We start from the raw sequence: 12,131 nt of genomic DNA, 5'->3' as shown, positions 1-12,131 counted from the left end.
GTCAGAGCGCCGGGGAGCAGGCCTCCCGCTGCGTGGAGAGGCCTCTGGCCGTGGCTGAACCCACTGTTGGCCCATGAGCGAGGATCCACGGGCAGACTGCCAGGGGTCAGGAGCAGAAATGAAAGAAGGAAAGACCAACTGTGGGGGGAGGTCCCAGGCTGTTCAGAGAGGTGCAGACCGGGGTACCAAAGAGCCAGCAAAATAGAACAGGGAGGGAGCCCCTCCAACAGGGGACTTGGAGAATCAGCCCCAAGGAGACGCAGGAACCCGGAAGCACGTTTTAATGAATTCCCAGCCGAATGGATCCCTAACCGTTTCTGCAAAGGAAGAAACCTGGCTGCTTCTCCAGGTCTGACCTTGAACTAGCCACTCTGGGCACCAGTTTCCTCCAATGTGCCGTCCCTCCCCAATTCCTGGTCCTGCAACCGCCGGCTCCCCCGCCCCACCCCTGCCACGGAGCACGGTGACCCAGTCGCCATACTTTGTGAGTCCTGTGTCCGACGGAACCAGCCAGGGGGCAGAGGCAGTTTGAGGTCCTGCAGAGAGACCGGTGACCAGTAAGGTGTGCATAAACTGGTTCTGATTGTGTAGTGGGAATGAGCGGAGTAAGGCAATGGACAGTATGTGCGTGAGTGAGTGTTGAGTGTGTGAGTGTGTGTGTAAAGGGCACACTTTAGACATATTACAGAGATGAATGCCATGGGCCGTCCCAAACTATGAAATGTGATGGAGCGAGCTATCAGTCAGCCTCTCCCAAGGCCCCTTTCCCGAGGCCCTAACCGATCACATGCTGTTTTCCATCTGAACTGGTTCGAGGATGACGTTAGATGCAAAAAAACCCCATTTTTTTCTGAGCAAGTGGTCTCCTTGGTGCCTCCCGACTCCTTGCTGGATGTTGAGAGTGCGGTCAGCGCTCCTGGGAGTGGAGGAGCAGCCAGAGCCCAAGGTCAACGCATCATGCGTTCAGCGAGGATTTACCGAGGGTGCCGTTTGTGCCGGGTATTATTTTAGGCTCTTGGTACTCCGGGGACAAGGGCAGTGGGAGGGAGATCTAAAGATGAATCAGGTATAATATCTTACGGAATTTGCTTTGAGACTTTACCAGCTCGTGGGAGAAGTAGTCAAGTAAATAAATAACTATGAACGGTGTTGAAAGTCCTCAAAGGGAGGAACATGTCAGCAGATGTGGGTGTACAGAGGAGGAAGCTATTAACTCAGTCTGCTAGTGACTTCCATCCTTTGTGGAGTAGGCGGGGTGTACATAAATCAAAATAAAGTCTACCTGAGGGAAATCATAATATCACGCCCTACACAGCACTAGTCCTAGGGTGTTTACGATGCGCCAGAGTATGCGGGACAGCGGTGCTCCAAGCCGCTGACCGAAAAGCTCTCAAAGAGCTCCGTTATCTCCAGGGGGCATTTTCTGTCGCCTCATTTTTTTTTTTTCTTTTGCCCAGAGTGATCATCTAAAAGACCATTGTGGGGGCACCGGGGTGGCCCAGTTGGTTAAGCGTCTGCCTTCAGCTCAGGTCATGATCCCTGGGTCCTGGGATCTAGCCTCACATCGGGCGCTCTGCTCAGCAGGGAGTCTACCTCTCCCTCTGCCTCTCCCTACCCCCTCGTGCTTTGTCTCTTGCCCTCTCTCTCAAATAAATAAATCTTTAAAAAAGATAAGATTGTGGACTACTTGTTGAGGAAGAGAACTTCACCCTGAAGTCAGGAAGTTCTTGAAGACAAGAATCTTTGTGCAACACCAGGAAGAATCACCTTACAGGGGCGCCTGGGTGGCTCAGTGGGTTAAAGCCTCTGCCTTCAGCTTAGGTCATGATCCCAGGGTTCTGGGATCGAGCCCCGCATCGGGCTCTCTGCTCCTCACAGAGCCTGCTTCCTCCTCTTTCTCTGCCTGCCTCTCTGTCTACTTGTGATCTCTGTCTGTCAAGTAAATAAAATCTTAAAAAAAAAAAAAAAAAAAGAATCACCTTACAGACCTACCTTGGAAATAAACACCAGGGCTCCTTCTAACGTTAATTGTATGTATTTATTATACCCTGCCTACTTCCAAAAAGGATGGGCAGTCCCTCCCAGTCGGAGAATAGGGCACGACAGTCGCTCACACTCGGGGAGCCGAGGGATGGCAGGTTGCCTAAAGACGCAGGGGAAAGTCTCCCAAAAGCGTGGTCACGAAGACAGAACACCGGCTCCGAGCCTCTTCGCTGCCTTGGCAAAGCTGAATTACACAAAGCCTCGCACGAAGCGATGACACAAAACAGGCTGGTTAAGGAAGAAAAGCAACCTCTCTGCCAGCCCTAAACTCCTCGGTGAAGTTTACGCCAGGAAACTTTCTCTAAGGATCACGGCAACAGATCGCTCTCCTCAGTCGTGATGAAATGCTGGGATATACTTCCTATGAAAGCTTTCTGTATTTACCCTTAATAAAAAGCAGAGAGGATCAGGTTACCTGGGAAGGCATTTAGGGAGATGCTGCTGTCTAATCACAGACTGGAGGAAGGAGCAGCACACGGAGAAGGCAGAGGGGTGCCAGCTCCCCGTCCAGACCCCAAACCACCATCTTCTCAGCTGAGCTGGGGAGCAGACAATTGACAAGATAACGCACTGCCCCCGTTTCTCCCCAGCTCGCCTGACCCGTGACACCAGACTTACCCAGTAGAGCACCGAAGAATGTCTGTCTTCAGTGACAAGCTGGGTTTTGGTATAACTGAGGTGGACTGCGCTGGGAAGAGCCAGGGCTTTGGAACCAAGGGTAGATTTGGGTCTGGGCCCCAGCTCTGTCATTTACTGCTGGTGTTGCCAAGAGGAAGTCACTCATTTGTCACCATGCCTGTTTCCTCATCTGTGGAATGGATCTAACATTCCTTACCTACAAGGTGTTGGTGTTCTCTCACACTGTCACGATCATAGATACGAAAGGCCTTGTGGAGTAGGAGGGGAAGACTGCCCACGGCAGCAGAAGAGGGAGGTTACGTATCTCCTGCTTTGTTCCCAGTTCATTACGGAGTGTCATCACATAGGTTAGGTACAAGGTTTAAAAGAAAAATGGGTTGGGGAGCAGGATATGGCCCCGCTGTAGACATTTAGGATCAGCGGTTGTCCTGTCCTATCTGTTCATTCATTCCTGCACTTTCTGGGGTATAGATAAAGGCAATGTGGGTCGACACCAGGATCTACAGTTGGCTCCCGAGACCTGCTCCACGGTGGGATTTGAGGAGACACCTGACGGGGGCAGGTGATTAGAAGCCTGCCATTAAGTTGAAGACATTCAAGGTGCTTTGAGAAGTTGCAGGCTCTGAAAGGCAGGAGGCGGGACCAGCAAGACTGCCCACAGAAAGGAGAGGACTGGGTGGAGACTGGCAGGTGCCAAGGGAGGGACCAGGGACAGGGGGCAGCTAAGCATCTCTGTGGGACCACCTCACCTGGAAGGCCCCCTTCTGGTCTTCTCCGACCTGCCCTGAGATGAGGAGGCCAGCATCCGGCTCCCATCCCTGCATCGCCTCTGGCTTTGAGCAGACCCCTCCGACCTCTGGGGCTCAGTGTCTTCTGCTGTGAGCCCAGATGAATAACGTGGCCCCACAGGGTGGTTTTGTTCATTGAGTGAAGTGGAGCGAGCGTGTGAGCAGCTTCGCACACACTAAAGAAAAACGCAGATACTGGCTTTACAGAATACTCACAAGTCTCAAAGTAGAAGCAGCTTCTCAACCTTCCTGAGGCAAGAGGACTGAATTTAGTGCTGCCCAGAAATTCACCACGGGATCGGCTTGAACTTGGGCAGGGGGCAATCTGTTGTTGTTTCCCTTGCCCTCGGTTCTCAATTCCTTCATGTTCTGAACCATCTGAGGTCTCTGGCTAAACGGTGCTGGAAGGGGGTGCCACCAAGTGCTCCCTGCTTCTGGTTTTTCTCTGAGCTGCTTCTCAGCTTGGCTCTCATCCTGAGAGGCTGTGGGAATGTGTTGCCACCTGGTGGTCATTGCTGAGCATAGTGCCCCAGCCGGGGCTCCCCGGTAAGCCCGTCAGACGCTTGAATCTGGTACCGGGAAGCCTCAAGCCGCTAAGACTCTTGCTTTCTGGGTGCCTACAACCTGGACAAAATTTAGAGTTAGCTGAACTCTTCTCTGGACTCTCTGTTAGGGCCTGGAGGCCTCTGACACGTGCGGTGTCAGTGGGGGTCTGGTGGATGGGGCGTTTAATCAGGGAGTTCCCCTTTGCTGAGCAGGATGTCCTGTTGCTCCCAGCGCAGGAACCTTGAACTCTCCCTCCCCCTTGCACTGGCTCTGAGTGAGCCTCCTGAAATCAGGCTATAAGGCCTCAGGAATCCCTGGTTCCTTCTTGGTCAAACCCACGTGGATCACTTCCCTAGTATGAAGCCCCCTGGGGACAGCGGCTCCAGATCAGCCCCTGGAGGATGGCTTCTGGAGAGCCCAGCCTCCTGCTGCTGGGCTGAGAGCAGGATAAGGAGGGGAACCAGGAGAGGCCGCTTTCTTGGCCATCTCGCTCTTTATAAGCCTCCGCTGCTACCTAGCAAGCGTGAAGCTCTGTAAAAATACAAGCCTTTGGGGAAGTGGTGATGGCGCCAAGAGGAAGCGAGCAAACTGGTTTTGGGCAACTCTGCCGACAGCCATGGAGGCAGTGTGAGCCAGCCCCAAGCAGAAGCCACTGCCTCCCACCTGCCAGACATCCTGTCTCAGCAGCAGCCTGGGCCAGTTCTCAGTCTCTATAGGTCTCCCCCTCACTCCCCTGGGCTCCTGGGTGCTTGCTGGGCTCTCCAGGCTTGTCTGAGAAGCTGCAAAGGAGAAGCTCAACGGCTCTCTGGCCAGCCTGTCACGAAATTAAGCAGAACCCCAAGGGCAAGGTTGCCTCCCTGTGGCTGAGCTGTGTCTAGGTGTGTCAGGCCACGGTTTGGGATGGGTGAGGCCTTTCCCCCAGGACTCCAGATGCTTTTCCTGTGGTTTAGCTTGACGGATCTTCCCTGGTCCTTGCCTCTTCCACGGAGTCCAGGTTCTTTTAGTGAAACTGACACACACGCAGACGCCCCCTTCTTTCAGGTGGGGAAATTCCCTGAGCCACGTCTCCCTTGTAATTTATTTTATTATTAAAAAAATATATTTTTGGCACTCCGGCCCAGTGAAAGATTTTCTTTCTATCCCAGAGCTCCCCTTGGAGCCCCACCAAGTGGCCCGTTGTATCCTCCCCCTTTTTGGAACTCAGAGCAGGTGCCAGACCTACAAGGACTCTGTGCTCTCTTCCCACAGTCTTGGTCTCCTCTTCCTTTTCCAGGGGTGAGTTTAGGACGTCCGATGGATAATATGGCATCATCAAGTCTGGGGCTGCCTTGCCCTTGTGAAAGCTTCCCACAGTTGTTCACTTGTCCATTCATTTACTGAAGCCCAGAGCCTGAGTTGGAACGCTGGCTCTGCCACTTCCTGGCTGCGTCACCCGGGGCCAATTACGTCACCTTTCTGAGCCTTAGTTGCCTCCGCAGTGATTATAATGTCTATTTCATTGGAGTGTTGGATAAGACCATGAAAGCAAAATGTTCAGCGCTCTAGATGGTATAAAGGAACATACTCAACAGGTCCCAGCTGATTTACTGGTCTTCTGTAACCAGTGCCACGCTGATGCCCTCTGGTTCACTGAGGTGTGTGCATATTCATTCATTCAGCAAAAATATACTTGAGCACCTGCCATCTGCCAGGCACCGTGGTGGGCCTAGAAATGAAAAGTGGAGGTCACTACGCTTCAGGAGCTTGCAAGATCACAGGGGAGGGGGGCTTATAAACACAACACAGGGAGGGGACGTCTGGGAAGTTTTCTTTGGGGTCCCATCTGAGAATAATCTTGAAGGAAAAGTGCTTGTGTTCTAGATGGACGTGAGGAGAAGGGCTTTCTGAGCTGGGTGCACAGGGGAAAGGAAGTGAAAGCTCAGTGGTGCTTGCGGTTTTGGGGGGAGGGGGCTCCAGGCACCAGGAGCAGCAGAAGCTGGGGGACCACCCCCCCCTCGCGAAGGGTGGGATATGAGACTCTGCCATTCCAGGGAGGTCGGACTTGATCTGAGGGTTACACGGAGGCTGAGGGGACTTGCATCTGGGTGGGGCTCTGGGGGCTGAGGTGGTCTCTCCCTGAAAGATAAGGGAAGTTACCCAAGAGCAGCTGTGGCATGTCTGTGTGTGGTTGGGGGTGGGGGTGGGGGTAAGTAAGATGGCCATCTGCCCTGGCCTCTCTGTCTTCTTTTCCAGGCTGCCTTCTGGTTCTCCATCTGGAAGGAAATGTTGCCTCGGGGCCCAGTCTTAGGCCAAAATGCTAAGTAACCGTGGAAACCTGTCTCCTTATCCCTCCAGTCACCTCCCTGAGCAGGGATGGGCTCAGGCCTGCCGTGCTCATGGAGAGGAAATTTCCAGAGAATTCCCAGGTGGGAAGAGGTGGCTAGGTCAGATGCCCTAAGCATGTCCCCTGCCTCTCCTTTTCCCCCTGGATTATTCTCTCACAGGCTATCCTGCACCAATCACACTGTTCTTGTCACTGGTGCTGGGTCACAAAGCCCTCTGCTTGGTGTCTCTAACCCAGCTGAGATGGGCTGTTTCCGAAAGAGCTCACCTACCTCCTAAAGGAGGGCGAAAGGGGTAAGAATCTGCAAGCACACCAGTCAGGTTTCCAGCTCCAGCTGTCCAATCCTTCCCCAATGCCTTGGTCCCCTTCCTGTGGCTGGATCCGTGGCTCAGTCTCTTTCCTGGCCTCTGTTGTCTTATCCTGCGCCCAGTTTCTGGCCCATAACCCCACAGAGGCCCCCATCTCTCTCTCTCTAAGTGCAGGAACTGTCCGTCCTCTGACCAGCTCTCAAACGTGGAGCAAAGCTATGAGGCTGACCTGGAGCGGCCAAGCCCCCCAGGAATTTACTCCTTCCCTGTCCTTTCACCCCTACCGGGCAACACGACTCGAGTCGTCCCTACAGCAGACAGTCTCTCTCTCACATAGGGATGTTTGGGACTACCCTGTGGCAAGGGGCTGAAAGGGAGGGTGCGCTTTTTTTTTTTTTTAAGCGCGTTATCAAGATTCAGCGATTGCTTTCGGGCGACTTCTTTCCGTAGCACGCAGCCTCCTAGAAATGGTTCTCTGTGACTTCCTTCTCCGAAGGAGAGATAAAGAAAGCAGTTGCGGTAGAAACTTTGATGAGAAGTCACGCTGAGGGCTGGCAAAACTTCCCAAGCTCCCAGGGCGCCGGGATGTGGGCATAGTGAGCACTGGAGAATGCCAGAGTGACAGAGATGCGTTTGCTGCACTTTCACGTCTGGAGCTGGGGGTAGGGGGAGGTTCGCCCAGAGAGAAGCGGCGAGTCTAGAAGGCATGAACCAGGGATTCAGGGATGAACAAGGATTCATCCCCAACGGGGATGAGGTGGGGAAGCAGAGGATGACGTGGAAGCCGCAGCCCGAGGCATCTCCCCAAGGCCCCGGAGAGGATGTGAATGGCACTGCCGATAGCGTTGAATTTTCATTTGGGTGCTACATAGATTGGTATTTAAGGCAAATATTATAAACCCTTCAATCCACAGTGCTGGCTCAGGTCCACCTACCCCTTCCTCTAAATCACCCTTTTGGGCAGGACTGAGACACCCATGAACTTTGTGGACCTTAAGTCCCAATTGCTTGTAAGTGTCTGGTTTCCAGAAGTTGCAGCCCAGGTGAGCGACTTCCAGGAAAGCAGTTTTCTTCCTCTTTTCCAGCAGGTGGTGTGGTGGTAGTTGGGGGGGGGTTGTGGATCAGGGTGGGAGGGTATGCCATGTGAGAATGTGAGCCTGTGGCCCTTTCCCTCCTTTCTGCCTGACCGGTCATCCTTTTGTCCTGTAGTTCCTCAAAAAGGTTTGTCACCGGATGGTTGCTGGGGTGAGGGCATGTGAGATGTTGGTGGGTGTGGGCCCCCCCCAAGGGAAACATAGAGTCAGCAGATATGCTTCCGGGAGGTGCTGAATTTTCTGCCCTTCTAAGCAGGGGATCTTAGCTTGTTCCTTTGTCAAAGGATCTTTGATGCAAAAGCTGGGTCCCAGCTGCGCCTGACCAAGAGTCAATCCATGCTGCCCAGTTCCCAGGGCTTGCTGCTTTGCACTGTTTTATTCTGTCCAGGCTACTGTAACTGAATACCAAAGACTGGGTGGCTTACAAGCCATAGAAATTTTCAGTTCTGGAGGCTGGAAAGCCCACGATCAAGGTACTGGTAGATCTGGTGTCTGGCGAGAGCCAGCTCCTTGGTTCATGAATGGCTGAAGGGGTAAAGGAGCTCTGTGGGGTGTCTCTTCTGAGACACTAATCTCATGCATGAGGGCTCCATCCTCATGACCCAGGCATCTTCCAAAGACCCCATCTCCTAATACCGTCACTTTGAAGCTCAGATCTCAACCTGTAAATTTGGAGTGTGTGTGTGAGGGGGTGGGACACAATCATTCAATCTGTAGCATGCGCAAAGAAACCATAAATTCTGGCTAAGACTGCCACCAAAATCTATTTCTTGCTGTGGCTTCTGTTTGCCTCCTTTCACAGGATCTTTCTGCTATACTAGCAGAAAGCCAGAATTTTCGAGCTTGTGCTTCTACTGCCCTGCCCTGCAGAGCTACACTCCCATCTGGTCCCCGAGTGAATGAATTCTGAGCCTTCTCCACGCCGCTCACACCCCCTGGTCTGCTCTTTCCATCTTCTTGCTGAGCGTTCCTGGTCTGTGCTTCCTCTTGGCCCATCTCACTTCCTGAAACAGCCCTGAAGAGTGTTGCTTATCTTGATGGAGCTCTAGTGGCCCTCTGGGGGCAGGAGGCAGAGGCCTCGAGCGTGTCTGTCTGGGGAACTAAGAGAAGCGGCACTTTCAGATTCAACTCACATCGAACTGTCCTCCACGCTTCCAATAGCCCAGGGATGTGTGGCCCACAAAGGGGCAGAAAGTGATTGCCTCTGGATGGGCTCTCTCTAAGAAAAGCAGGGGTCTCCCAGGGAGCGTTCCACCAGAGAAGAGAAGGAATGAGTGAGTCGTGATGTTCAGACTGTCGCAGCTGCCCCTGGACCTCTAGCAAGATGCCCGGCGAGAGCTAGGCTCACCAGGCCACACGGATCCCGTCCACACGCCTGTTGCTTGGGAGTCGCCTTGGGGAGGGCAAGATGGCTGTCAACAGCACTGTCCTGTTGATGGCCAACGTCACCTACATAACCGTGGAGATTCTCATCGGGCTCTGTGCCATCGTGGGCAACATGCTGGTCATCTGGGTGGTCAAGCTGAACCCCAGCCTGCAGACTACCACCTTCTATTTCATTGTCTCCCTGGCCCTGGCTGACATTGCCGTTGGGGTGCTGGTCATGCCTTTGGCCATTGTCATCAGCCTGGGCATCACCATCCACTTTTATAACTGCCTTTTCATGACCTGCCTGCTGCTGATCTTCACGCACGCTTCCATCATGTCCCTGCTAGCTATTGCTGTGGATCGATACCTGCGGGTCAAGCTCACAGTCAGGTAGGAGGGAGCAGCGTGGGGCGGTGAGGGGCTGGGACATGGGGCTGCTTCAGTGAAAGCAAATCCAGTCTGGCCTCTGAGCTTGAAAGAGGGCACTAAGCTTCTTTGCACCATTTGGTGTGTGAGCTGGGACTGGAGAACAACTAAAGATGAGGAAAGCATGATGCATCTTTATTTTTTTTTTCTTAGCATCTCTAGCTTGATGCATCTTTAATTAGTAAAAAAAAAAATTCTTGAGTTTTAGAAATGAAAGAAACTTACTAGCTAAAATAAGGAGCAAACAGAGAAGAACAGGAGATTTAAAGATGGTTCTGCTCTTTGCAAATGTAGGTTATTTTAAAGTTATTTTAACTTTGCTTCCTCTTCCAAGTTGAGGAGGGGACCAAGAAAAGTTCTCCATTGCCGAAAGTAGTAGCAACCGTTCCTAGGATGATGTGAACGGAACAGACCGCCAAATGGAGACATCTCAGTCCCCAGGTGTCCTGACCGGCAGCCGGCTTATAAGCCGCCTCTCTCGTCTTGGGGAAGAGATGTGGAGAGGAAGCTACGGACAAGCTTTTGATACTAAAAAGCCCGGGCTCAAAGCCCAGATCTTGAGGTCTGAGCTGGGGCAAGTGACTTTTGTAGATTTGGTTCCTCGTCTTTCCACAGCCATTAAGATACTCTAAACTCAGACTTCACCTCATTTCCATTTTACCTCTGCCGCTTCAAGCGTGTCAGGGTCACCTGCCTGTTTCTTTTTTTCACCTATAAAGTAGGGACAATAATTGCCCCTTCCTCATAAAATCCCACAGTTCATACGTATAAGACTTTTAGAAAAATGACTGTGCCCAGTCTGTGCTCACTCTAGGGTAGCTGTCACTACTGTTATCCTCAGCCAGTCGCCAGCAAGGACATGGGGATTGTCGTAAAACTAGCTTTGGTTTGTTGTGAAATGTGAGTGAGATAAAGTCTGAGTACCCTGTCAGTACGTAACAAAATCAGCTTCCTTCTTGTAGTCTGTGAGGGATGTTGCCGGGAAGGTTGGCGGGAGGAGGAACGGTACCTCTCTTTGGAGGAGTCATTTGAGGTCCTGGGAACACTTCAGCCTCAACGCCACACCTCCACAGACCCCCATATATCGAGCAATAAGTGGGGTGCCGGAGCCAATAGAGAAGCAGGGGCAGGCACAGGTGGAGGACAGCACGGGAAAGGCAAGAGTTGAGCTCATGGCCTGCCGCCCAGCAGCCCAACAGAAACAAGACGGCGCATGGCTGGCAACGTGCTCTGACAGCACCTTGGGTAGGTGATCCCAAGAGACTTGGGAAACGCTTACCTTCCACGAACTGAAGGATTCTCAGGCTGGAAGGGTGCCGTGAGTATGGCAACATATGTCTAAGCCACTTGACATCATATTTCCTTTAAAAAGTCCCCCAGGGAAGTTTGCTGGAACACCAGCTTTCTCCACCCTCATCGCCCCGCTCCCTTTGTAAGCAGTTCCTACTGAGAACTCACCCATTCTCTTCCATTCAAACAGATACAGGAGGGTTACCACCCAAAGAAGAATATGGTTGGCCCTGGGCCTTTGTTGGCTGCTGTCTTTCCTGGTGGGACTGACGCCCATGTTTGGCTGGAACATGAAACTGACCTCCGAGTATGACCGAAATGTCACCTTCCTTTCCTGCCAGTTCCGTTCTGTCATGAGGATGGACTACATGGTCTACTTCAGCTTCTTCACTTGGATTTTAATCCCCCTGATTGTCATGTGTGCCATCTACCTTGACATATTCTATGTCATCCGGAATAAACTCAATCAGAACTTTTCCAGCTCCAAAGAGACAGGTGCATTTTATGGACGGGAGTTCAAGACGGCCAAGTCTTTGTTTCTGGTTCTCTTCCTATTTGCTTTGTCCTGGCTGCCTTTGTCCATTATCAACTGTATCACCTACTTTCATGGTGAGGTGCCGCAAATCTTTCTGTACTTGGGCATTCTGCTCTCCCATGCTAACTCCATGATGAACCCTATTGTCTATGCTTATAAAATAAAGAAGTTCAAGGAGACCTATCTTTTGATCCTCAAAACCTGTATGATCTGCCAGTCCTCAGATTCCTTGGACCCAAGCACTGATCAGACTTCTGAGTAGTTATCTGGCAAAGATGACTCTTCTCTCCATTGATCTTCGGATTCAGCATCAGTAAACACTTGAGGACCTATCCACCTGAGCCACGGCCTTTCATGTCCTTAATTCCTTCTACTGAGGTGGGAAGCGTTTGACTGACTGCCTCCAGTTGTACCTCCCCTAACATCCCTTCCTATAATCCAATTGTTTTTCCTGTCTTTCTTCTCTAATTCAGTGTTCTGGATGCCTGACTTGAGGAGAATGTTCTATGGTTACTACTACCTGTGGTTCCTCCTCCCCAAACAGGAGAAGTCATGGAATCTGAAGGATGCCGTGTTGACTTAGTGATGAAAGCTCCCGGTCCCACTGGACATGGGTGTGGTGGTGACTCAGTTCCACTCTTCGTGGCACCAGGCAGAGAAACCACAACAGCAGAGGCCGGGGAGATGGCAGGGACAGAATGTCACAAAGGGGCACTGAAACTGCTGAGTTCACCTGTAACTGTGTTTGAGTGAATAAAAGATGACCACTAA

The 12,131-nt window shown here is 52.0% G+C and overlaps 1 protein-coding gene across 1 annotated transcript; it reads left to right on the top strand.

The window, feature by feature from the left end:
* The first annotated feature begins 8,875 nt into the window (after positions 1-8,875).
* ADORA3 (adenosine A3 receptor) lies at positions 8,876-12,131 on the top strand. Its single transcript, XM_044236482.1, has 2 exons — positions 8,876-9,499; positions 11,016-12,131. Exons 1-2 carry the CDS (start codon positions 9,150-9,152, stop codon positions 11,620-11,622), a joined length of 957 nt encoding a protein of 318 aa, XP_044092417.1. The 5' UTR covers positions 8,876-9,149; the 3' UTR covers positions 11,623-12,131.

This window comes from Neovison vison, chromosome 2, assembly GCF_020171115.1.
Source record: "Neovison vison isolate M4711 chromosome 2, ASM_NN_V1, whole genome shotgun sequence".
NCBI lineage: Eukaryota > Metazoa > Chordata > Mammalia > Carnivora > Mustelidae > Neogale > Neogale vison.
Note: the sequence above shows the minus strand (reverse complement) of the source record. Positions and strands in the feature narration are given on the sequence as shown.

Bases quoted from the DNA above. Each gene is read 5' to 3' on its own strand.
- ADORA3 (XM_044236482.1), top strand. From the start codon at position 9,150: ATGGCTGTCAACAGCACTGTCCTGTTGATGGCCAACGTCACCTACATA. The intron at 9,500-11,015 runs GTAGGAGGGAGC...CCATTCAAACAG, and splicing joins CGGGTCAAGCTCACAGTCAG to ATACAGGAGGGTTACCACCC.